At 39.0% G+C, this 27711-nt stretch overlaps 1 protein-coding gene across 4 annotated transcripts in view; it reads left to right on the plus strand.

The window, feature by feature from the left end:
- znf280d (zinc finger protein 280D) overlaps positions 1–27711 on the plus strand; it is a 130621-nt gene that overhangs the window by 42130 nt on the left and 60780 nt on the right. For 3 of the 4 annotated variants that reach the window (XM_060852780.1, XM_060852779.1, XM_060852781.1), the window contains exons 3-6: positions 6173–6265; positions 6475–6605; positions 7747–7876; positions 21220–21399. In XM_060852780.1, coding sequence (XP_060708763.1) covers positions 6173–6265; positions 6475–6605; positions 7747–7876; positions 21220–21399 — 534 coding nt within the window. The remainder of the gene's footprint in view (positions 1–6172; positions 6266–6474; positions 6606–7746; positions 7877–21219; positions 21400–27711) is intronic. The other variant, XM_060852782.1, reaches the window with a different exon arrangement.

The raw sequence follows: 27711 nt of genomic DNA on the forward strand, positions 1-27711 counted from the left end.
AATTAAAACTGCTAAAAATAGCATGTCATCCAAATCCATCATAAGAGATATTAATGGACTATAATCATCCCACAATTTTAAAGTCTTTGATAAACGCACATTAAAACTGTCATTCCTTCATCAAATTCTAGTTTTGTTCAACAGTACACTTGGGGTTGGCAACTTTTTTTCTAGGAATACTAACGTATTACATTTTAATGTTTTTACGTTGAAGCTTTAATGCTTAATCTGATTGGTACACCAAGAATGAAAGATTTAATGGGCTGTTGCTCAGGATAGAAATTCTCTGTTGATAAGTGAGTGGTGACGTGTTGGTACACCTAGTGTCACCAAACTCCTGGGCCACACTGGAGCTGAATCTTTCTTTACTTTGCACATTTTGGGTTTTAACATGAATTCTTTATACATCACTCATCTAATTACAGACTGTACTTTTATCCCTTCCTGTTGTCTTTTCACCATTGTGTTCCTCCTTCAAAGCTGTTTGACTGTAATATTGCTTGGTTCTGACAAAAGGTCCTTTTATTCTTCCTTTTTCCACAGATCATGCTTGACTAGCTGTGTTGCTTCAGAAATGTTTGTTTTGTTTCAGTTGTTTTAACAATTGCACTTTTTAAAGAAAAAGGTAGATTTGTCATCCTAAGAAGTATAACTTTTGTGTTGTAGATTTAGGTGCACTAAATTCAGATAAAGCTGCATCATTTAGCACTTCTGTCACTGTTTACTGATTTAATTTCCTTTTGCTGTTTTCTTTTGAGGGAGAAGAGATAATTATAGTTATAATTTATAATGCCAATAAAGCTCGGGAACATATTTTCTTCCCACTTATTCATCTTCCTGAGTGATGGTTATTTTATTTTGACAGTTGAGGTTGAAGATGTCATCTCAAAGTGTGATTTCCAGCTTACAGTGTAGCTGTATGATTTTTCTGCACTGCATTCACCTGGATATGTAGTAAGTTCTCTTGTAAGAAAGATTTCCTATGGGGACAGATTAAAAGTCGGTGAACTGTATAGAAAATGTTTGATGTATTGCCAAAATGATAACACTTCCATGTTATCAGGACAACATTTGACATCAGTCTACACTGAACCTTAGCGTTTCCACTGGTACAAAATAGGGAATTTCCCTGAGGAGTTAGTAGTTATACAAGTGAAGCCTCTGTGAGAGTTTTGACATGCTGGGTTAGAACACCTCTACCACATTAAGCATTGAGGCAACCTCTGAGTTCAAGTTGGTATTTTGTTCAGAAGGGAGAAAATTAATTCTTGGTCCGTGAGACCTCTGTGTCAAGTCTTGAAATTATCAATTTCTGTCAGCATTAGTTTAAATTCACTCTTAAGAGTATCTGGAATGTCATTTTTTAAAAAAAAAATTGATGTTGGAAAATGCTTTGTCATCGCTGCTGTTGATCTTTCTGCTATTGCAGTATTGTCATCAAGTATTAGTCAGCTGTATAATAATGGAAATGTCAGATTTTTGGCTACTTAATCTATAAAACTAAATTTAAAATTAGTGCTGAAAATGTGTTGCTGGAAAAGCGCAGCAGGTCAGGCAGCATCCAAGGAGCAGGGGAATCGATGTTTCGGGCATGAGCTCATCTTCAGGAATAAATTTAAAATTATTCAGCTTCACACGGATTTTGTCCCTGCAAAGATGAATTGTTTATTGCCAGCATGTCTTGAAATATACAATATGTGGATAAAGTACTGATGGAGTTCCGACTGTGGGCAATAACTGAGACCAATTTGAAATAATGAGTAGCACTACATTTAAGATATATTGACTTAAATCTGTTGATAGGATACGAGAGACTACCTTTATGAACTGTTTATGTTTTGTGATGAAAGTTTAGAATTTTCTTGTCGAAGGATGAGCTGTGAGAAGATGCCAATGGGATTGACTTAGTGGATTTATTTTGGTGTTTGCATTATTCTGTATATTTGTATCTCCCAGATTACATTCTTGTCTATAAGAATGTAAGCAGTCTTAGATAATGTAGCCATGATGTGGAGGAGCTGGTGTTGGACTGGGTGGACAAAGTTAAAAATCTCACAACGCCAAGTTATAGTTCAACAGGTTTATTTGGAAGCACTAACGTTTGGAGTGGTAGCTGTGGAACAGGTTCATAGGACACAGAATTTATAGCAAAATGTTAGTATCATGCAACTGAACTGATATATTGAACAAACCGAGACAGCAATTTAGGTTTGTTTAATATATCATTTCACTTGCATGATACTGTAATTGTTTGCTATAAATTCTGTGCCTTGTCATCCTGTTCCACAGCTACCTGACAAATGAGCAGTGCTCCAGAAACTCGTGCTTCCAAATAAATCTGGCATTGTGTGATTTTTAACTTCAATAATGTAAGCTGATTTGTACAGTTTGTATTTCGGATGTTTCCAAGAAGGCCTAAGGAGTGGATTGTGAACCTGCAGAAAATATTATACGTGCTAGCCATTTTAAAGGCAAGTATGTGGGGAAAAAGCAATGTTGTATTCAAATGTTAATCAATGCAGTGTTTTTGTGGAGAGAAAAAAGATAAAAATATAAGATATTCAGAAAAAATAATGTTTTCAGCTGCACTGAGATTTTGCAATACATACTGTAATGCTGATACTATAGTGCATTATCTGAGTCCAGAAGAGACATTGAATTGAAAGAAGAGATTTCTAATTATTGTCAGAGTTGTAAAGATTTAGAGAGTTCATAACCAATGTTAATACCAAACTCTTGATGAAGGAAAATAAAAGACTGAGTATGTATTGGCAAGAAACTTAATAGAAGCTTTTAAGCGCCTAACATATAAAGAAATGTTTAAAATTAAATGCTGCACCCTTGGAAGCAAAGATGAGGCAAAATTATAATGGGATTTAAGGAAATGACAGGTGTTAAGCACTATATTAAGTATCTATCTCAAGTTAGACTCCATTTTCAAGGAGCTATGAACCTGCAGTCCAAGGTCTCTTTGTTCAGCAACACTCCCTAGGATCTTACCATTAAGTGTATAAGTCCTACACTGATTTGCTTTCTCAAAATGTAGCACCTCGCATTTATCTGAATTAAACTCCATCTGCCACTTGTCAGCCCATTGGCCTGTCTGGTCAAGATTCTGTAATAATCTGATAGCGCATTGATATTGAATCCAGGGAATTCAGAAGAAGTCTGGGATATTCCTCATGATTGAAAAGTAGAAAACATAACCCTGTTATTTGAGAAAGGATGGAGAGAGAAAACGGCAACCCCAAACTATAGGCTGATTAGCCTGATATTTGTAGTAGGATAGTGGAGACTACTTTTATGAACGGTTTGTAATTTGTGATGCAAGTTTGAGTTTTCTAGTGTTCAAGTCTATCATTAGGGGCATGTTTAAGAAGCTCTTGGATAATCATTATATGATTGGACCAAATAAACATATAATTGTCAGAAAAATCAAGTTTAACAAATCTGTATATCCTCAAAAACACTGAAACTAATTGACCTCAGTCATTTACAATCTATATTAATGCTGTGGATGATAGCTGAACTGTAATATTAACAGGCTTGCTGATGAGAAGGTGGAAAACTAAGCTATGATAAGGATGTACAGAGGTTGTACAGGGATTTAAACAGATTAATTAAGTGGGCAGCAAAATGACAGATGGAACACAATATTGTCAAATGCGAAGTTTCCCATTTTGAATGGAAAAGTGGAAAAACAAGGTTTAAGATAGCGAGAGACTTGAATATATTGGCATTTAGAGGAAGCCGGGTGCTGTTGAGAGACTGTGTTTTTGTGCAGTTATATCGAGCGATTCGGAAAAGATACGACGTGTTGACTTTTTATTATCAAAGTTTGGATTATAATTGTGAAGTTTGATCAAATTCCTTGGGGAAGCCACACTTGGTTACAGTTACAGTTTTGGTGTCCTTAACATAAAAAAGGCCCTTACTTGCCCTGGAATAAATGCAACAGAGCTTCACTGGACTGGTTATTGGATGAAAGGTTTCTCTGATGTGGAAATATTGAGTAGACTCATGTTCCCTAGCATTTAGAAAGTTGTGATTTAATTGCAACATTGACAATTCTTGAAAACTTATCCAGCTTGCTAGGGTAGATAATCTGAATAAAGTGCTGGAAATACTCAGCAGGTCTGTTGGGTGAGTGAGTGATAAAGGTCAATTTAGTCTGCTGTCATTTTATGTTCCTCATGCTTGTAATTGTAGAAATTCAGAATTCAATTAAAAATTGTCAGCATACCCAATTTCCATTTACAATGATGGTGATCATCATTGCATAGAACAAGTCCTCCAAATTTGGTCATGATCTACTAAATTTCTCTTAAGATCATTAAATATGCCCATAGAGTGGTTGCAATGTTTAGAAGCCAATAGCTGACCACAGGTGAACCATAGAAATCCAGACGTAGTTAACTTGGCAGTAAATTGTTTTTAAATTCTTGACTCAAATTTTGCAACTAGTTTTTCTTGAAGAATTGGACTGTGAGTTCCAAATTTAAATGATACTAGCACACCATAAAGTTAATAGTTTTATAACCAGTTAGAAGATGTTTGAGTCGCAACCTAAAAATAAGTTAATATTCAAGGTATATTGTTTTAGGCTCCTGGCAAAAGCTTGTTTTCCATTTCAACCTTTTTATATTGCTCAGGCAAGTGACATCCACTTGTAGGAAAGGTTATAAATCGTATTGAAAAGGAATTTAAGGATGTAGGCTTGCTGACAGTAACAAATTTTTGATTTTGCATTAATATAAAATCAGTTCCAACTGAATCTGTGAAACCAGTGGTTTCTTTGCTTGGGCAACCTATCCAGATTTTTATGCATTGATGAACTTCAGTCCTGAGCTTGGTGTGATCATGCCATGAGGGCAGAGTATTACAGCTGCGTCTTTGCTGCTACTTTTCCCACAGTTGACATACTAACATTGAATGGAACACTAATCTATGGGTACAAGATGGTTATTTTGTTATGTCAGATATGAACAAAAGTACAAGAAGGCTATGACATTAGCTCCCCCACATCAAAGCCTAAACAAAATTGTGTGTCTAGCCAAAATAACATTAATGTGTTTTCAACTGCAGCAGTTGTGGAGGAGAGAAAAGGCTGACTCTTTCTTCATATGATTGGATATGAATGCAAACCTCTGTTTGATCATATTGGGGGTCACAAGATCAGTGTCTTTGCTTGACTTCTGGCCACTGTGGACAATGAGTTGTTGCCTCTTGAGAGAGGTCTTGTGCCTATGTTCCCTTGTTTAAGAACAAAGTAAAATTTTCCCTGAATCCTGATTTTTCTTTCCTTGGGTACAGTGTTTTTCCAAATTTGCATCTTAATTATCACAATAAATTTACTCATCCTTGAAAGCTCTCCAAAATTGAGAATTTTAAACTTCTTATATTGGAACCTCCATTGTTGGCTTTAGGATTGACTACTTAAATGATGAAATCATGGTACCATAAGTTTACTTATCTATAATACAAGGCAGAATTGAAGCATCATTTTTATTCTGTATCGTACACACAGTAATTCATGAAGTTTGAACATGCCTAAGACATCTATCATTAAGTATCAACAACAAAAAGGATAGTGAAGAGCCTCTTAAAATGCTGCAGTTTTTCAGTGACTAAAACTAAAAGTGTGCATTAAAGCTCTTGCAGTTATTCCACAGCAACTCCCAGTAAGGTTTTGAACAGGAGATTACCAGATGGAGCAGTCCTCCTATATTTATTAAGTATGCTTGAATAAGTTTAACTGGAACACACAAAACAAATTTTATCTCCCTCCTAGATTTGTTCCACAATGGGTCATAGAATTAAGAAAATTGATGAACTAACATCTTATGTATAATGGTTCTTATTTTTCAAATGAGAGGCAATTCTACCAAAAGTAAACCCTTTCATCCCATCTACAAACACTTTTATAGTACAGTTTCTGGGAGTTAGTGGTAAATTTCTTAATCTGAATATTGTGTAGCAAACCATTCAAAACCACCCTTATTTTCCCTACTTTCTGAAGTCTTGATTTTTTTCAGATTGTGAGAAAAATCAGGAGAGACGTGACAATAAAATTTTGAAGGATAATAATTTGTCATATTTTGAATTTCTCCAGATCCTTCAAATTTGTCCTGAGAAGATTACTTATTATTTCTATCTTTTATTTGCTTCCAAGGTAATAAAGCAGAAGGCACTACATTTAATTTGACACAGCAAGGAGGAATGCAGAATGGACTTAGCAGAGGCATGATGGTCTCCTTTAGCAGTGGTAAGAGATACTGAAGTGATTGTTTTGGTGTCTAAATTTAGTTCTGAGACAGTATTTGTAATTAAACTTGTTTGTTTCTGTAAAACAAGTGCTATTTAGTTTAGAAAAATGGGTGTCCTTTGCTAAATGTTTTTTAACGTGTTCATCTTTGCGGACTCTTTTATAAATCCTCCACAATATTGAAAGTTTAAAAAGATTTATTTCTGTAGGTGCATCGTCTACAAACCAATCAATCAACCATCAGACTGCTCCATTAAATTCGAGCACAGTGGGTGTGTATCAGTCAGGTTCACAAACTGTGCCGGCTTCAGTAACGACACAGCCTATTGTCACAACACAGGTAATGACAAAATGGTGTAATTTGTTTACTTAAACACAGTTCAATTGACTCTAGTTTCCACTCTTCAACATTGGAACAATGCTGTGCAGTTTATTTTCAGTTGTCTTGAAGGAATCTGTTATTTCTTTTTCGCTTGTATGATGGAATGTACCCATGATTTTTTTTTAAGAATTGAATAAATTAGTGTGGAATTGAGACACAGAATCTGCATTAAATTAGCACTTAGAATGCGGAAACAGGCTAATTGGCCGACTTGTCTTTTGGTGTTTAGTTTTCCTGGAAACAAAGCAATTCTAAGCATCAAATCTAAGTACCAAAGTTTCATCAGAGGATTTTGAAGTTATTTCTAGAACGTCTTGAAGGAAATTCAGTTTTACAATTGCAGAATATCTAGTGATGTAGTAAAAACCTAGCATTTGAATTCATTACAGTTAAGCCAAATTCTATATTGAATAAAGATTTCTGTTGAGGATTAATTGACACACAACTGTCAATTGTAAATTGAGAAAGGTTGCTGTGTAGCAATATATTGGTGAGATCTGATGTTTCATACATGACCTCACCCAGTTCTCTGCACTGAGACTAATTGTAATACCTCAATCTGTTGTTCAAAGCAAACCAGAAGTCAGATTTGAGAATTGGGTATAATTTGCATATTTTTCACAGGATTGTTTGTGTTTGGAAATCTCTTCTTCAGGTAGCAGTGAAGTCGTAGGGAATATTCAAGACTGAGTTAAACAGGAAAGGGGAGTCAAAGTCACAATCAGATGAACCATGGTGGTGTGGGATTGATGGACTGAATAGCAGATTCCTCCTATTTCCTGTGTTGTCCAACAAGGAAGTATGATACCAGGGTTTTTTAAGTGCATTGGCTTGCAAATCAACAGATTAGTGAATAATTGATATTTAACTGAGAATTTGTAATGCCATTGAAGAGTAGTTTTGGATTGTTATACTGTTACCTTGGATTGTTACCTTTGAGTAACTGATTCTGCCAGCTGGTGACCATTTTCCACATTTTTATCTGGGTGAGATTACTTTTGTGTACTCCATTGTGATGGAAACACCTCACATGCTCAGTTTTTATTCTTAATTTTGAAAAACTAATTTGATTTTATTGAAGAACTTTCCTTTCTGCTAGGGTTTCGCTGCTAAAGATGTGGATTTACCAACGACTGTGTCTCAGAGTTCAGGTGGAGTAGGATACAATGCAAGACAGAATCCAAGTCTAAGTCGCTATCAAAACAGACCAACTGTTTCTGTGCTTTCCGGTATGCTTTCCGGTTTGAGATCTTTAATTTCTGTTTTTCTTCAGCAATTTTTATTTTAACCATAGAAGTTGTAATTGATCAAGAAGACCTCGATGTGAACAGTATTTTTACGAGAATGTAACATTAATTTACTACCATTCAGCCAATTGATTGCATTCGCCATTGTGGATCTATCTAATCAAATTAAGCCCTAAAGAAAGCTAACTAGCAGAAGATGAAAACTATATGATTAAATCTAATTTGTCTCTCAGGCTGCCCGAGACTCACTGCCTCCTTTGTTGCATTTAATTTTTTGCCACATTGTCTTAAGAATCTTTCTTCCATCACTATGCTTCGAAGTTGGTTTTAAATATTTTTCACTCCCTTTATGACGAAGAGTTGTGCAATACTGGTCATGAACTTATTGTTTACAAATTTAAATGCTGCTGCCTTTGGCTCTACACTTGTTAAACTCATATTCTTGATAGTTTCCCATAAAATGTTGTCACCATCTCCTTTACAGATTTCACCTACCTTTTCTTATTACCCAGATTCATGAGACTAGGGATTCACCTTCTTGCTCTTCTTTGTACTGCTTTCAGTTTTGAAAGGTCTTCCCTTTTCATTTCAGTGATCAGAACTAAGCATAGTACTTGAGGTTGTTTTTATTGGAGCATTGTACAATTTGGTCATGAATTCCTCTGATTTGTATTCTAATATTTTAATTCTGTTGGCTTTGGGACTACAATTGATCATGTTTAATACTGATTCAACAAGAACATTATTATTCATTCAACTTCATATTGAACTGTTTCAACACAATTCATGAAGCACATATCCTATCTTTCATGTGTGCCAAGGATCCTCCTCTATCGCACTTTGAATATGACTACTCTCATCGGTACAAGTTGTTATCTATGTTTAGATCAATTCTGTGTCCAGACCCTTTTTTGTATTCCAATCTGATGACTTTTTCTGAAATTAATAGCCATTATTATGGAACATCCTCAATTAATGTTTTTTTTTGTACTCCATGTCGGCAATATTGAATGATTAATGCAATTGAGTTGGATTGTTTTTTCCTTAAACAATTCATGCCGGTGTGTCAGCCATGAATTTTCCCATTTCAGCCTTGTTGGCTGCTGTTTACTGAATTTTTGTAGAAATACTCCTCAAGCTTGCTTCTGATGCATGATTTTTGCAGAGTTGAAGACTCTGTCCTTGTCTGTGTGCTCTTGTCTTTATTTCTGAACAAGAATACACAATCAGCCTTTTGTCCAAACAGCTTGTAATTTCTCTATCATTCTCTGCACAGTTTATTTCAACCTGCTTCCACCTCAAAAGTACTTGACAACATCACTGAAAATGTAAATAATTCTAAAAAACACATTTTATTTGTTTTGCTTTAATAGTATGCTCACATCACCTCCCATCTCCAAAATCCCTTCAGCCACATTATCCATTTCTGTTCTGTGAAGCTTCAGGAACTGTGTTTTGAGTCTGTGCTTTTCACTGTTAGATTTGGGAGCACCAGCTCGAAAAGGAAGATTTATACGTCTCTGAAATGTACATACATCCTTTATTCTTGTAGGGTCTGGAGCATAAAAACATATTTTGATGTTTGATTAGTTCAGACGGCTGTTTTGTGATGCAGAATTATGTCACCAATGTGAGCTCATTTCCCACACTGGCTGAGATTACTGTGAAGATACACCTTTCCAACCTCTTCCCTCACCTGAGGCATGATGACCTTGACCTGATGCACTTTTCCAGCAACACACACTCAATTCTGATCTCCAGCATCTGGAGACCTCACTGTCTTCAAGTTACACCACCCCCAGTTGTGTCTCTCTAATGAGAGAACAGCCTTTTTGTCTGGTAGGACTGTAGTGGCTTTAATTTCAAATACAATGTGTTTGCATTGATATTTTCCACGCCCCTCAGCGTGTTTAAAATCTGGATCAGGTTCCTGTCAATCATTTCTCCACGACTTTAGTTTCTCAGCCTGCCCTGTCCAACAGGCGGCATAGTGGAGGTGGATAATGCAAAGCTGCCTACATTATTCCAAGTCTGATCTCAGTGTGGTGCTGAAAAAGCACAGCAGGTCAGACAGCAGCCAAGGAGCAGGAGAATTCACCCTTCATCATGGCTTATCTCCAAAATGTTGTTTCTCCTGCTCCTTAGGATGCTGCCTGACCTACTGTGCTTTTCCAGCACCACACACTCGACCGATCTCCAGTATATGCGTCCTCGCTTTCTCCAATTCTGACCTTGCTATTGATTACGCAGGGTTATTTGAATTTGTATTCAAGTGCTTTTGAGATGAATTGTAGTGATTAACTTTGTGGATTCAAGCTTCACACTTTAAGGTTCATTCCTTTTCCAGCGATGTTGAGCGTCATCTTAGTTATGCACTCATGAACTGTATCTCAACTTTCAAGTGTCTAATGCTGTAACGTTTATTTGCATTAAGATTAATTTTGTTCTTCAGGCCATGTGCAGAATTAGTTTTTTATTTGACTGGTGTTGTTCTTGGTTATGTTCAAAATCTGGTCAAATGACTATCATTTCAGAATATTAAAACAGGAGCAGCACTGTCATGTTTAAAAATCATGTAAGCTGCACAGGATTCCAATTAGAATGTTGCAAAATTCCATTCAATCCTTCTCCCTTTCCATGTAAACTTTTTGTATTTTAATATTGATTTTTAGTTTTGTTCACAAAATATATGGTTAGATAATAATTTGTTAATTCCTTTGATGGAATGATCTTTGACTTGAAATTTGAAATATATTTTCAATTACAACACGTGCTATTGGACAAACTCATGTGGGGTTACTATGGAGGAAACTGTTCTACCTTTGAAAACACGATGAGGATTTTTGTAGCCCAATGTAATAGTGGTTATTTCAGTGTTTTCAGCCAGATTTTAAGTAACCAAGACTGCATTTTGTTCATTTTGAAAGCAGATTTGTTACGCTCCTGTTTGAAATTTGTACTTGTGGATCTTTGTCGGCTGTGCCGATCTTTCCACTTAAACTGGAATTGGAATTTCCCATGATTAATGCGCCATAATTTGCTGCACTCTCTTTTCTTCTTTCTTTTTGAGCAGGTCTCTTAATCACCCCTGATAAATAATTGAGGGCAAAATTGCTTGTGTTGTGACCACCTTTTTGATGATTACAATCAGTACTACTATTGTTGTATTTAACTTGAGTAAAACATTGTTTCTTTTTAACTCCAAATTTATCCAGTTGTAATATGTTTTTGTGACAGATATCAATAGTATTGTCATTTTTACCTCCAGTGGCATGGCAACATTTAATTGAACTTTTTTTTTGAAGTTTAGAACATTTACATTTTATTCAAAGTGTGATTTTGTTTAACAGTTGTGGGAGAAGATCATGCACTTCACAAATTTTAGATAACATTAGTGTGCTTCATTTTTTTTGGAATATTTGTGGAATAAATTTTAATTAGTATCACCAATATTGATTTTTGAGTTTATATATCATAATCAACAAGTTTTGACCGAAAAGTATTTATTGGACATTTTGGTTGCTGAGACTTGCTTGTTTAGATTAGATTAGATTAGATTCTCTACAGTGTGGAAACAGGCCCTTTGGCCCAACCAGTCCACAACGACCCTCCAAACAGTAACCCACCCAAAACCATTTCCCTCTGACTAATGCACCTCGCACTATGGGCAATTTAGCATGGCCAGTTCACCTGACCTGCGCATCTTTGGACTGTGGGAGGAAACCGGAGCACTCAGAGGAAACCCATGCAGACACTGGGAGAATGTGCAAACTCCACACAGGCAGTCGCCCAAGGCTGGAACCAAGGCTGGAATCAAACCTGGGACCCTGGTGCTGTGAGGCAGCAGTGCTAACCACTGAACCACCGTGCCGCCCTAATTAATTGAAAAAGGTTTTAACAAAATTCAGAAAAGGATTGATTTACAAGAATTGAGCCACTAAGTATGGTGAAGGAACCTTATTGTTCTGCTTATAATTTCTCAAATATTCTCTTAAAGTATGCTGTTGTCATTGACCTATGCAAGGAACTGCAATCCTGTCTGGTCTCACTTCTGTGGTCTGTCCCCCTTCTCGATGTGCTCTCAACAAAGTTTCTGGAAAAAAACAAGACTATCTGGAATGAGATGAGGCAGTTAATGATTATTATTGAAAAGGAAGACAACTGGTGGTATAAACAATGATTGCTTATCTTAACTACTTTCAGCAAAAGAGCTCTGCCAATAATTGCATTTAGATAGGGTATTCACTGGAAAATAATTTAGTATTGAGAATTTTTTTTTCTGCATGCAATCAGTGTTTTTGGACAGACCCAAGGAAAGTAATGATCTTCAAATTGATTGGTTGGATTCCTACTTGATGTTTTTTGTTTTTTTAAGTGTACAGGTGAAGGAAATTGTCCTCTCTTCAGTGTCCAAGTCCAAGATGATTTATTACTTGTAAACTGATATGTCATTATAAAATCTGAATGTTCATGAAACAATGGATCTGCTTTTAACAGCAGTGAAAGTTGTTATTTTTTCTGGTTTATCTTGATACGGAGGCAAGATTTCCCAAAGTGAGGCTGGAACCCTAAGTGGGATGATGAGCTGAAATTTTGGGATCTGTAAGTCTGAGCCAGCTATGGCTGTTGTGGAACCATTACCAAGTTATAAACAACTTCATTAATTCCTGTTCCCCCCCCCCCCAAATAAAATTGGTGTTTCAGTTCACGTTGAGAGTATTCCACAGTCTCAAGGGGGGTCATGGGAAATGTTTGGGAAGCACTGTACTGGAACCTTTACGATAAGCAAAACAAGTCAGTACTAGTTTTCAGTTCTGGCTGAGGACCTCACATCATGCAAATAATTGGATTTATATTTAAATTGACACCAGGACACCTTGTACTTCTCAAATAAAAATGAAATTTGCTGGAAAAGTTTAGCAGGTCTGGCAGCATTTGTGGAGAAAAATCGAGAGTCAAAATTTGGGCCGGCTAACCCTTCTTCAGAACTCAGAACTGTTGAGCTATTCTGACCATTTCTGATTTTGTTTCTGATTTATAGCATCACAGATATTTTGACTTTTGTGTTTTTTAACCCCATCTTAAACCAGTAAATCTACATTAATATTTTCCAAGTATTTTTATGCAACATCTTCTGATGGTAGGTTTTGAAAGCCTGGTTGGAGGAAAGTTGAGAACTTGCATTGCTTATGTTAGTATCTCGTAGTTCACTTGTTGTGATAAATGCTACCAATAATGCCAAAATGTTACTGAAGAATTAGGAAATATTATTTTAAGACTGAAATGTAAATGAGTATGAAATGTTTAATTGAATTGGTGATAGATAATTAACACTGTTCCTTTGTTTGTTTGAAAGTGAAATTTTACCTGAAAGAGCTAATGATATCAGCTTGAAAATTTAGTTTCAAACTTTGAAAGAGAGCACTCAGATTGTTTTTAAAAATGGGCAAAATTGCTGTTGTTTGATATGTATAGTTCAGTACTTAGGAGTCAATTTATCTTTGAGTAAGATGTTTCTCCTTAGTGCACAGGAGCCACTCCTCAGTTAGGAAGAACTGACTTTCTCATTTAAGACCAGTTGATACTGGTAGAGCAATTCCAAATATCAGCTGTAGTCCCTCTCAGGTGAATTTAGCTGTACTGAATGTTTCTACAAGTGCTAATGAGCAAAAGTTGGTGCAGAAAACTTCTCTAAAACCTCTTCAAACAATTCTGATCCTTAACCATGCCAGTGGAATAGGTTTTAACAGAAAAAATCTGGGATAACTTCCCTGTTGATAAGAATGCAGTTCTGAACTGGAGCTCTATCACTTTTATGCATGCTTGGTTGCTGCTTTTCCCTCTTCATGCAAATAAGCTATTTATGAAGTCAATAAATTCAGTTAGCATACTTGGTTCATACCACTTGAGTTGTGTGTAAATAACTAGTTTAAGATACTAATTAAAACCTGACCAAACGCTTAGTGAACGAGCAAACTATTCTCCTAGCCCGTTTGGCTTGGTGTCAGCACTTATCTGACTGTAATCCTATGAACTAAAAAAATGGGCACTCTGAAGTTTGTATGTCTCTATGAACCTGGAACAGCAATAACATTTTCTCAAGTGCAGTTATTAGACAAGATTATTTGAAATGTGCATTGTATCCATTATCTGTTTGAGTTGGTTGGTGAAGTATTGAGCTGAAAATGTGTTGTTGGAAAAGCGCAGCAGGTCAGGCAGCATCCAAGGAGCAGGAGAATCGACGTTTCGGGCATGAGCCCTTCTTCAGGAATGAGGAGAGTGTGCCAAGCAGGCTAAGATAAAAGGTAGGGAGGAGGGACTTGGGGAAGGGGGGGTGGTGGTGAAAATGCAATAGGTGGAAGGAGGTTAAGGTGAGGGTAATAGACCGAAGTTGGGGTGGGGCACGGAGAGGTCATGTAAAAGATTGCAGGTTAGGAAGGTGGTGCTGAGTTTGAGGGTTGGGACTGAGTCAAAGTGGGGAGAGGGGAAATGAGGAAACTGGAGAAGTCTGAGTTCATCCCTTGTGGTTGGAGGGTTCCTAGGCGGAAGATGAGGCGCTCTTCCTCCAGCTGTCGTGTTGCTATGGTCTGGCGATGGAGGAGTCCCAGGACCTGCATGTCCTTGGTGGAGTGGGAGGGGGAGTTGAAATGTTGAGCCATGGGGTGGTTGGGTTGGTTGGTCTGGGTGTCCCAGAGGTGTTCTCTGAAACGTTCCACAAGTAGGCGGCCTGTCTCCCCAAAATAAAGGAGGCCACATCGGGTGCAGCGGATGCAGTAAATGATGTGTATGGAGGTGCAGATGAATTTGTGGCAGATATGGAAGGATCCCTTGGAGCCTTGGGGGGAGGTGTGGGCGCAAGTTTTGCATTTCTTGCAGTTGCAGGGGAAGGTGCCAGGAGTGGAGGTTGGGTTGGTGAGGGGTGTGGACCTGACCAGGGAGTCAGAGAGGGAGTGGTCTTTTTGGAATGCTGATAGGGGAGGGGAAGGAAATCTATCCCTGGTGGTGGGGTCCGTTTGGAGGTGGCGGAAATGACGACAGATGATATGATGTGTATGGAGGTTGGTGGGGTGGTAGGTGAGGACCAGTGGGGTTCTGTCCTGGTGGCAATTGGAGAGGCGGGGCTCAAGGACGGAGGAGCAGGAAGTGGAGGAGATGCGGTGGAGAGCATCGTTGATCATGTCTGGAGGGAAATTGCAGTCTTTGAAGAAGGAGGCCATCTGGGTTGTTCGGTATTGGAACTGGTCCTCCTGGGAGCAGATGCGGCGGAGACGAAGGAATTGGGAATATGGGATGGCGTTTTTACAGGAGGCAGTGTGGGAGGAGGTATAGTCTAGCTAGCTGTGGGAATCGGTCGGTTTATAGTAAATGTCCGTGTTGATTCAGTCGTCTGAGATAGAAATGGAGAGCTGAAAACGTCTTCCTGATGAAGGGCTTTTGCCTGAAATGTCGAATTTCCTGTTCCTTGGATGCTGCCTGACCTGCTGCGTTTTAACCAGCAACACATTTTCAGCATCTGCAGACCTCACTTTTTAATAGAAATGGAGTGGTCTAGGAAGGGAGGGAGGAGTCTGTTGCCTCCTCTATATGGGGAGACAGGCTGCCTACTTGGGGAATGTTTCAGAGAATACCTCTGGGACACCCAGACCCACCAACCCAACCACCCCGTGGCTCAACACTTCAACTCCCCCTCCCACTCCACCAAGGATATGCAGGTCCATCGCCAGACCATAGCAACTTGACGGCTGGAGGAAGAGCGCCTCATCTTCTGCCTCGGAACCCTCCAACCACAAGGGATGAACTCAGATTTCTCCAGTTTCCTCATTTCCCCCCCCCCCCCCCCCACCTTGTCTCACTCCCAACCCTCGAACTCAGCACCACCTTCCTCACCTGCAATCTTCTTCCTGACCTCTCTGCCCCCACACCCACTCCGGCCTATCACCCTCCCCTTAACCTCCTTCCACCTATCGCATTTCCAACACCTCCCTCCCCCAAGTCTCTCCTCCCTACTGTTTATCTTAGCCTGCTTGGCACACTCCCCTCATTCCTGAAGAAGAGCTCATGCCCGAAACGTCGATTCTCCTGCTTCTTGGATGCTGCCTGACCTGCGCTTTTCCAGCAACACATTTTCAGCTCTGATCTCCAGCATCTGCAGTCCTCACTTTCTCCTGGTGAAGTATTGATTATGGTTGTAAAATTCATTTTGGTAAATATAGTAATCAATCTCCAGAAGGCTGAGGTCAACTCTCTGGTGATCTTCACCATTTATGAGCAGTTGTGGAGATGAGGTTTCTAGTTGTTGAAGTAACCAAAAGTAGAGGCCTAAGATACCATACAGGCACTATTTTGGGAGGGTATTTTACCCAGAGATTTGCTATAATGTGGAAATCTAAACCACAGGGAAGAATTTGGGCTATAGTGTTTCAGGGAAAACTAAATAAACACACGAGGGAAAAAGGAGTGGAAAATTTGTATGTTTATTGGTTAGATTAGATTAGATTAGATTAGATTCCCTACAGTATGGAAACAAGCCCTTTGGCCCAACAAGTCCACACTGATCCTCTGAAGACTAACCCACGGAGACCCTATATTTACTCCTAACACTATGGGCAATTTAGCATAACAATTCAACTGACCTGCGCGTCTTTGGATTGAGGGAGGAAACCAGAGCACCCTGAGGAAACCCACACAGACACTGGGAGAATGTGCAAACTCCACATAGACAGTTGCTCAAGGTGGGAATTGAACCCTGATCCCTAGCACTGTGAGAGAACCTCTGCACACCTGAGAAACAAGTGATTTCTAGAATTATGTGATGAAACAAATCCTGTTTGTCTCTCATTTATTTGTTCAAATAGACATTGTTGGTTGACCATCAAACTCCATTTGGTGTTTAATTGACAAAACAGTAGAGTTGTTATAGAGGTCATCACAATACAAAATGGCATTGGACTGAAAGTTCAATCAAGGGGCAGCTCTTGGAGACTCAAACAGAGGAAAAATATTTGTTTCTTCAATCCTATGCTTCTAAAGTGAATGTTTACTTTAGCTCTGAAGTAATGTTGTGAGACAGCATTCTCCCAAATGAAGATAATCCAGTCCATGTATTGCACTGTATAAAGAGTTGCAGTTTCGAAATACAGTGCAAATCTTAAGGTATTGACAGATAAAATGCTGGTGTCACAAAAATGAATAATTATGTACACCTACTTCAGATTTGCATAGCACTGAAAATAATCTCTCTATTTTATAGTTTTTCATGGGTAGTTTCTGGGTTGTACTTAGATTCAAAACTTGATCTTGTACTTAAGAAGATGTCACTACTATGAAACATAAGCATTCAAGTATTTTTCATCGATTTTATGCTGAGGATCAGTGTGTACTTTTTCCAGTGGATGTACATTTACTTCATACCTAAACTGACCCAAACTTAACAGGTTACTGTAAGTATGATTCAATTACTGCATTGGAAAGCCTCACCATTATATTTTTAGTTATTTTCATTTCATGCAGTGCACTGTTAGGAAATCTCATTAAAGGCCAGAATTTGCTTCCATTCATTGCATGCTTAAGATTTCCATTCTTTTCAATTTATGTGCAATTATTTTAAATTATTAATTTCAACTTTATTCTTCTTCCGAGTTGCAAAACCAAGACACACAAGTTTGCAATTTTCAATTTTATTGACAGTTTTAGTTTAATGTCTTGATACTGATTTTCTCCTAAATTATTTTGAAAGGAAGAACTTCTTTCCCCCCCCAAAAATGTGAATGCTTTGGAGCCCATCTCTCAGGTTGAAAAATGGAGAAATATTCTTTGCCTAGTTTTTCAAAACTCCCGGCTGTGACTACCGGTATATTTTGCATAGAGGAGATAGAGGTATAGCAGGACATCAGGGAATGGAAGAGAAGAGACAAATAAGACACAATTTGAAAGAAATTTGTTGAATATTTCCGAAGGCAGGGATGGGAATGGCAAGATAAAGCAACAGAAACAGAAGAGAGATTTGGATTGCAGTGACTGAAACATTGACATCTGATTGATGGTAAGAAGAACAGAATTCCATTATCCAAAGAGTAGCATGTAAAGCTGGGAAGTTGATGACAATGCCATAAAAGGATTAGAATTTATGAAAGGAGAATGCTAAAACAAATTTACTTGGCTGAAGGTAACCAGAAGGTGAACAATTTGCACATTTTGTGCAGGAGATAAATTGGAGCACCACGTTTTGGATCTGTCAACAACGTGGATGATGAAGGGAGGCTCCTGATGTCATTTGTGAAACTAATTTTCAAGATAATAAAGACACGTTTGAAGGTTTAATTCTTTGTAAGTTCTGGTTGTGTTCCTGACAAATCAAGCAGAGAGGAACTTCATTTCACATTGAAAATTGAGCAAGGATATGGTGCATGTGGTTTCTTGTGTGTGCAGCATGACCTTTAAATAATGTTGGAGAAGCCTAATGTTTGAAGTCATTGTGAGTTGAAAACTCAGATTTTAAATTCTTTGTAAACAGCATTGTAACACAAAGATATTTGCACTTAAGTTTTATGTATTTTTGTTTTTTTCTGTTTCTGACCTAAGTTGGAGGAGTGGACTGATCGGTGGCAGATCAGGTTCAATACAGAGAATTGTGAGCTGATGGACTTTGGTTATGGGAAGGACTTTGAAAGGCAATATAAAATAGGTGTACAATAGGTGTAGGAACAGGAAGATCTGGATGTACATGAGCGCAGGTCATTGAAGGTGGCAGGACAGGTGGAGAAAGTGTTTAATAACGCATACAGTATTCTTGGCTTTATTAATTGGGACAGAGAGTACAAGAGCAAGGAGGTGATGTGTCTTATACAAGTTCAACATGTTAGACTTCACCTGGAGTATCATGTCCCATTGTGGGTGCCACCTGAGGGGAAAGATGTGAATGCATTGAACAGAGTACAGAGCAATTTACAGGAATAGTTCCAGAAATTATAAAATTTAGTTCTGGAAATAGATTGAAAAAGACTGTTCTTTCAAAGAAGAAGGCTGAAAGGAGATTTGATTTAGTTTTTCAAAATCATAAGAGGGTTGGATAGAGTTGATGGGAAGGAGCTGTTCCTGCTCATTAAAGAAAAACGAATGAGAGGGCATAGATTTCAAGTCGTGTCCAAATGAAGCAAAGGTGATGTGAACAAAAACTTTTTCAACACCCAAGTAGTCATAATATGGAACGTACTGCATGGAAATGTGATGGAGACACGTTCAGTTGAGGCATTCAAGAATGCATTGGATCATTACTTAGATAGAAACGGTGCAGGGATATGGGAAAAAAACAGGCGATTGGGTAATAGAAATGGTGCAGGCATGATGGGTCTATGTCGTTATAATTCTGTTTGAAGTCTTGGTGAGCCATTGTTAAATAAATAACGTTATTCTCACTGCTATCACCACTGCCAAAAGATTGGAAAGTAATGGAATTCTGAATAAATGATGTGGATCAAGTTTTAAAGAGAAGTGTTACTTGCCAAATTACAATATACTTAGATTTTTATTGGCAGGCACTGTTTTATTTACTTATGTTTGGCAGATAATGAATATGTGCAGTAGCTTTTCTTTATAGAGTGAACTGGAATAACAGACTCAATGGTTTTGCAACGATAAATTAATACTTGATTTGCCGTGATGATGCATACTTCCTAAGAAAGACCCTCGTCAGATTAGGTCTGTCTTCAGCAAAGACATGAAAGAAGGCAATGAATCCTTATTGATTCTGCCTGTCAGAACAGCACAAACCATTTTTTGCAGACTTCTCTCCAACTGCCTGGCAACAAAAATGTAGATTCATATTTGTAAGATCTTCATTGTAGTGCAGCCCTGTATCTGACGTTATTTCCCTGAAAGACAGACACAGCTACACCGTTTTTTAACTCTTAATTACTCCACTGAAGAAGAGTCACTGGACCTGATTTGTTTCCATAGGTGCTCCCAGATCTTCTGAGATTTTCCAGCAGTTTCTCTTTTTGTCCTCCTAGGTTACTATTTTAAAAACCTAATGAAACATTCAGAGCCTTTTCTGGGGCTTGACTTACTATCTTTTTCTATTATTTCTGTGTTCATATCCAACGGAGAGGACCTACCTGACATGCTCAATATTCAGGATATGAAAATGTGCATCAGATTTGCTGAGTTGTTTAATGAAAATTAACAGGCTAATGTGTAACATTTTAAAAAATGTTTTTTGGAGGAATTTGAGTTTTGAGCTATTCATCTCCAAACCATTTATTAAAGACTAATGTAAAAAATTCATTTTCAAACTTGGGTAAGTTATTTTTCCAAATCCTTCCTGTAAAAAAAGTGCTTCAGATTGCACTGTGTGCCACCTTATGATAAACCAGGTTATGGATGATTAGGCTAAGAACACAACCCTGAAATGTTGAAGTTGAGATTATTACCTTCTTATGAGTATGACCACGTTCCTGTGTATCAATTTTGATTCCTGCCAGAGGCTGATTTTCTCCTCCATCCCTAATCTGTTTTATTTCTTGTGCTTTCTTCTGATCGTGTCATGCTCAGTTTCTGGATCAAAGCTGTGGAAGTCTGGCATTATTGTTTTCTGAACCAAAGCTCACAAAAAGTCAGTGCCATTATCTGACATGATTCATCGTATTACGAGGCTGATGTTAAGGAGCAGTTTGCTGTCAGGACACCTTGTTTAGGTTCAGTGTATCCTCTTGTTGCTCAATGCATATTTGTGTCATGTCCATTTTTATCAGCGAAATGCTGGGAGAACAGCTTGAGTCTAAAAATGTTGCTGATGATGAGAGTGGAAGCATTTGTGTTGGTTAAATTAGATTTCACACTAGTCAGCAAGCAAATCAGAATGTCAGGTATAACTCAGCAGTTGAAGGTAGATTCTGTCAGTTGGAGCAATCTCAGATCAGTTATTTTAAGTTCACATTCCCCATTCAGGAGACCAAGTATGAAATATTTTCATGTATCTGACATGTAAATATTTCCTATTGGGAAGAAATTATCTAAGCATTTTTAATCTCTAAAGTATTTAAGTAAATATTTGGCGATTTCTTTCTTTGTCCTCTTCATGCTTGCAAAACCCAACAAACCTTGTTCCTGTCTTAAATCATTTTAAAAACATATCTGAACTACCAAACAACAAAACTGATGAAATGTAAATGAGGAATCTACTAGAACCTTTCGTCAAGTTATTTCATGCAACTCTGTAATGGTATTAAAATATAATGGTGAGGTAAAGGAATGTTTTTCGTTACAGACTCTGTGGATTTCATACTTCAGTATATTGTTTAACTGCTATATTATTTTCTTAATTTCAGCAAATGCAGTCCAGAGCACAAATATCAGTAACAAGCGTCCAGCAATCTGTGAGACAAACCATATTACTTCAAAGAAATCAAAATGTATTGAAGCCGGATCTGGGAGCAGTCAGTCAATCTTGTCACCATCTTCAACCACTTGTCCTGCAGTGGTGTCCTCATATAATAGTATGTCAAAAGGTATTATTTTCATTAAACTGAGCAATTAACATTGAAACAAAATTTTATGCAAAGCATTTGCTGGAAGTTGTAGACTGAATGGATTCCAATGTGCATTCATCTTTGAAATTGAGAGACATATCTTTCAGTTATATGACTAACATAATTGCACATTAATAAGTTCAGCCTTTGTTTAAAAAAAACAAACTTTGAGTGCAGCACTATGTCAATGACGTTTTCCACAAAAGCTATAATATCACTCTGGAACTTCAAATTCACACCATCTTGTACATTTATGTACATATTTGTGAAAGAAAAGTTAAGGTTTTGTCAAGAACAGAAGTAAACAATTAAATGAGAGATACTGTAGTTATCTTGGGTAAATATTTTTTTTTAAAAATCACTGAAGGGGTGTAAAACAATTTTATAAACAAAGAACAACTGTACAAATAAATCAAAGAACTGCAGATGCTGGAAATCAGAAATATGGAAATTGCTGGAAAAACGCAGCAGATCTGGCAGCAGTAGACAGAAAACAGTTTTTGTTGAGGTTCCAATGACCATTCTTCAGAACTGATTGCAGCTATAAACAGGCTGGTATCTGTACTGAAGAGGGGAGAGGGAGGAGTAAATGATAGGTGGAGATGGCACCCTGAGAGAGAGAACAACAAATGAGCAGACAAAAGGAATGGGAAAATCTACACCTGCTGATGGGGACCATTAATAGCTGACAATAGGCTGTCATGATTTGGAGATGGCAGTGTTGGACTGGGGTGTACTCCACAACCAAATGATGAAGGAGCAGTGCTCCAAAAGCTAGTGCTTCCAAATAAACCTGTTGGACTATAACCTGGTGTTGTTTAATTTTTGACAAGAGGTTGGTTGGGGTAGCAGCCCATGTGATGGTGTGTGGGGTTTGAGCTCGGGATATGGGAGAAGGTGCTCAGGCGTAAGGTGATTGAACTCTATATTGAGGGTAGAAAACTGCAGGGTCGCCAAGTGGAAAATAAGTTGCTGTTCTTGCAATTATGCTGAGCTTCAGTGGAGTGCTGCAGCAAATCCAAGACAGATGTTGGCTATGGAAAAAGGTGGTATGTTGAAGTGGTAGGCAACAGGAAGCTTAGGGTCATTTTTGTGGACAGACGTAGGTGTTCCTCAAAGCAGTTGTCCTGATTGCATTTCATCTCCTCAGTGTAGAGCAGATCCATGTTGTGATCAGTGAATACAGTGGTATTCGGTGGTCCTCATTAGCCATTATTGATGTCTTGATTCCAAGGTATCTTCAACACTTGACGGAAGGGGAAAACTCTCAGGTTCCACAACAGTCTGAAAGATAGTTGAGGAGCGGGGCACATTTTGCTCCCACATCTTTTGCGAGTTTGCAGCTTTCCTGTGGTCCCCATGCTTGTTCAGGATCATCACATCTACGTGAACCATATACGTCACTGGACCTCACGGTGTCAACCATGCCTCTTACCCATGCAGGGTCATCCCAGTGGTTCCATACCCAACTTTGTCCACATGAAGTAAACTCTCTCTTGCTTTGTAGAGTCTGTATTCAACATTAGCATGCATTGAGTATAGGTGTTGAAAGGTTATCTTGCAGCTGTACAGGACATTGATTTGGCCACTTTTGGAATATTACATTCCATTCTGGTCTTTCTGCTCTGGGAAGGATGTTGTGAAACTTGAAAGCATTCAGAAAAGATTTATGAGGATGTTGCTGGGGCTGAAGGGTTTGAGTGAGAGGGAGCGGCTGAATAGGCTGGGGCTGTTTTCTCTCGAGCTTCGCAGACTGAGGGGTGACCTTATAAAAGTTTATAAAATTGTGACAGGCATGGATTGAGTGAATAGGCAAGGTCTTTTCCCAAGTGTAATGGAGTCCAAAATTAGAGAGCATAGGTTTAAGGTGAGAAGGGAAGGATTTAAAATGGACCTGAGGGGCAACCTTTTCATGCAGATGGTGTATGAAGTAGGCTATCAGAGGAAGTGGTGGAGGCTGGTAAAATTACAATCTTGCAAAGGCATCTGGATGAGTTGCACTGAAGGGATGTTTTACATACTGTACAGCTCTATGACGCTGTTTGTCCCCCCTTCCCCAGGTCCGGAAAGATCAGGTGTAATCTGGTGCAGAGTTTTCTCCCCATTACTCTCCACAACTCTGCTGAAGCTATCCCTATTATCAGGATGGTCCAATAATCAAATTGTAACTGCACAGTTAGGTATCGAATGAAGCTACAGGCTGTTTCTTTAAATCTGTTTCAAAGTTTGGACTGTTCTTTCTTTTTGCCAGTCCATTGTATGATGGATGGTCTGGAGCTGTCCTTATATGGATCCTATTTCACTTCGGGAAACACTACTGGTAAATGATGGCCCATCATCTGTGACCAGTTCTTGTATTATAAAGGATGTGCGTATTTTTCTATGATTGATCCCACATTTAAAGAATGAACTCTGCACATCCAGCCATTTTGAATGGGCATCTACAATGATTTATAACATTGAATTCATGAAAAGTCATGCATAGTCAACACTTAACTGAGTCCAGAGTTTAGCTCAACAACCTCACAAATGTGCGGGAGCTGCTGGCAGTAACTTCTGTCCTTGTTGGCACTCTGGGCACTGCCCCATGAATATGGCTGGCTATGTCTGCAACAAATCCTGGCCACCAAACATAACTTACCACCAGCTTCTTCATTTCGGAAATCCCTGGATAACCCTGGTGGAGTTGAGCCAGAATCTGGCGGCGACTTTGGCTCCGGACAGTCCCTATGTTAATATGCCATTTTTTTAAGACTAGATTACTTACAATGTGGAAACAGGCCCTTCGGCCCAACAAGTCCACACCAATCCCCCGAAGCGCAACCCACCCAGAGCCATTCCCCTACATTTACCTCTTCACCTAACACTACGGGCAATTTAGAATGGTCAATTCACCTAACCTGCACATTTTTGGACTGTGGGAGGAAACCGGAGCACCTGGAGGAAACCCACACAGACACGGGGAGAATGTGCAAACTCCACACAGTCAGTCGCCTGAGGTGGGAATTGAACCCAGATCTCCACTGGTTATCTGGTCTCCGGGTCCAAAAGGTTTCACGTCTGGTTGTGATGGCCCTTTGGTTTCCCCTGTCACCAGCAGCTGTTTCAGTTTTACCAGGACTAGATTTTTCTGCATCCAACATCTTACATTGTCAGCTTTGACTAGAACTGTGTTCAGAGAAATTAAAACCATTACAGCCGTTTCCAGTGACAGTACCGCCACCGGTGTATCTGCCAGCAGTGTATCTGCCAGCGGTGTATCTGCCAACAGGAGACAGCACACCGCATCTGCATTTGCTACTTGGCCTCCCGGTCGGCGTTCAACTTGTACTTAGAATTAGAGCCCACTGCTAAATTTGGCCTGAAGCTATGGGCGGCACTGCCTTGCTCTCGAAGTAAACTTAGAAAGGATTTGTGGTCAGTTTTTATTACAAATTTACATCTGGAAATGTACTGGTGGAACTTACTGTCTCTAAATATGACCACCAAACTGTCCTTCTTTATCTGGATGTATTTATGCTCTATATTAGCCAAAGTCCTGAATGCATATGCTGTTGGGCATTCCTCCCCTTTGGGGCACCTCTTAGTACTACCTTGATGCCATACGTAGAGGCATAGCATGTCAATCTCGCTTGGGATCATAGTGTGGTAACACCTGAGAGGATGATAGCCATTTCTTCACTTCCTTGAAAACTGTGGTTGGCTGTGTGACCATTTCCAAGGCTGACTCTTTTTAAAGAGTTAATGCAAAGGTGCCATGGTGGAGGCTGGGTTATGTGTGAATTTTCCATAATAATTCAAACAGCCCAAGGAAAGACTTAAACTCCAATACAGACATGGAAAATGGGGCACATTTGATTGCCCGGACTTTTTTTTCCAATGGATGTAACCTGGTCTTGTCAACTCTCTAGCCCAAATTAGTCACTTGGATGTGCCTGGAACATGCATTCTTCCCTTCTAAGATGTACATCTGCCTGGGAAAAGCGTCTAAGCACTGTGTCCAGGTTCTTTAGGTGCTCCTTATTGGTCTTGCCTTTTACTCGCACATATTGAGAGAAATTTGACCTGGTGTAGACCTTGTAAAATGTTTTCCATTATCCGCTGAAAAATTGCGCAGGCTGACGATACCCAAAATGGCAATGTCATATATTGGTACAAACCCTTCTGGGTGACCACGTCTAATTGCAATTGCAATTATGCATGGCCCATATCGAACTTTGTGAAGGACAGTCCCCTTGCTACCTTTGCATATAAATGCTCTATGCGAGAGATTGGAGATTTATCCAGCTGTGAAAAGCTGTTTATCATTTGTTTGAAATTCCTGCAAAGACAAACTGACCCATCTGACGTCGCAATCAGTTTAACTGGTGTAGCCCATTCAGCAAACTGGACTGGTTTGATGATTCCTTCGCTTTCCAGCCTTCTGATTTCTACCCTTACTTTTGCCAGTCAGGCAAATGGCATGGGGCTGGCCTTGCAGAATCATGCACTTGCTTCCAAGTCAATATACAAGGTGGCCTTGCCTCCTTTGATGGTCCCTTTACTTTCCTGAAAAATGTCCCGGTAGTTAATTAGGACTTCACTCAAACAGTCAATTTCTATTTGAAAAGTGTTGAGCCGTTTGAGGTGAATCATTCTCAACCAATTTTGCTCTAGCAAGCTTGGGCATGTCTTTTTATGGCAATCATTGGTAATTTTATCAGCTGCTTCTCAGAAGAGACTGGAACCAAAGTTGTGCCCTTGATCTGTAAAGGTTCCATGGTATAGGTTCTCAGTCTAGCCGAGATCTTGTGTAAACTTAAGGATTGGATTCGAGAGTTTAAGACTGCTTCTGTGAACACTGAAATGGTCATGCCAGCAATGACCTCCAGTAGAACCAGGCGATCATTTAAACAGCTGTTTATTTTGATTGCTTAGCAACATCCAAATCAGAATCAAGTTTACTGTTTCCAAACATATGTAGGTGGACTTTCCGGGGTGTGCACTCTTCTAGATTTTGGCCTGTGAGTTCTCTTAATTAATTTAGGTGTCATGGGACTCTTTTGCTGTCTCGAGTCCATATACTGGCAATAGCTTACCAGCCCGGATCCTGCAGAAACTTTTGACCATTTGGCCAAGGCTTGGCTTTATTTTGGGGGTTTTCTGAGGGTTTTAAGAGTCCCTCTGTTCAGGATATATATTCCACTTGCCACATTCTGTAATGATCAAGCCAGTTGTGCCTGTTTGAAGTCCAGTGGGGCTTTAGCTATTTGCATGGTTACATCATTAATGCTAAATACTAAAAGGTCTCAGCATTTCATTAAGGGTTAAACCAAAGCCACAGTGCCTCTGCCAGGTCATCTTAACCTAGTCAAAAATCTCAGTTGGGATTCTCCTGCTTGAATTGCTGTATAAAACTGATAGCATCTCAGAATTAGAGGACACTTCAGTCAACTCTTGAAAGGCTTTACTATCATGCCTCAGGGAAAGTTAGGCTCCTCCTGACTGAAAAAGCTGCAGGTCCACAAGCTGTCAAGGAGAATTACTTGTTGCTTTTCATCGGCCCCAATGTTATTTGTCCAGACAAAATAATGGATTCTTACAACATACTGGGTCAAGTCTTCAATGGCAGAATCAATGAGTCAGGCTTTCCAAATAATGGCATGATGCCAGAAATGCTTACTCCCAACTCAAAGACAACTGTTGCAAGCGAATGTCTTCAGGAGCATGCTTTTCCCCTGTCGATACTGAAATAGTTTCACAGAGGCCAGCATCCTATCACCAAATCACCATTCATTTCCATGTGGATAGTCCTTGACATTGATCTAGCTCTCTGAGAGAACAGAACTTCTGGCACTTCTGTTTTTTTTTCCTTTTTTCACTTTTTTTGGTTTTCTTTGGCTGGTATTCCCTTTTTTTCCCCCTATTCTTTCTTCTTTTCCCCCACACTATTGTCTAACTGCAGTAGTGCTTGTTTTTCCCCAGCACCCATGTTGTGTATGTGCAGGTGTGAAACACAGTGAAAGACACAAGGTGTACAAATCTTTATTCAATTTTTGCCACCAGAAAGAAAGAAATCACCCAAGTGGCCAGTGACAAGTAGTTCCCTTTTTAGAGGGCAATGCTGCGTGATCAAACACTGAGGGGGAGGGCAGAGATTAAATCAAAATAGAGTTGGAGGGGGAGATAATACCCTCCACTCCCTGCGGTGCCCATCTCTCCCTGAACAGCTCAAGGGTGTTGGTGGACACCACATGCTCCCTCTTCAGAGACACCCAGGCTCTAACATAACCACGGAAGAGGGACAGGCAG

Source organism: Hemiscyllium ocellatum, chromosome 39 (genome assembly GCF_020745735.1).
Source record: "Hemiscyllium ocellatum isolate sHemOce1 chromosome 39, sHemOce1.pat.X.cur, whole genome shotgun sequence".
Taxonomy (NCBI): Eukaryota; Metazoa; Chordata; class Chondrichthyes; order Orectolobiformes; family Hemiscylliidae; genus Hemiscyllium; species Hemiscyllium ocellatum.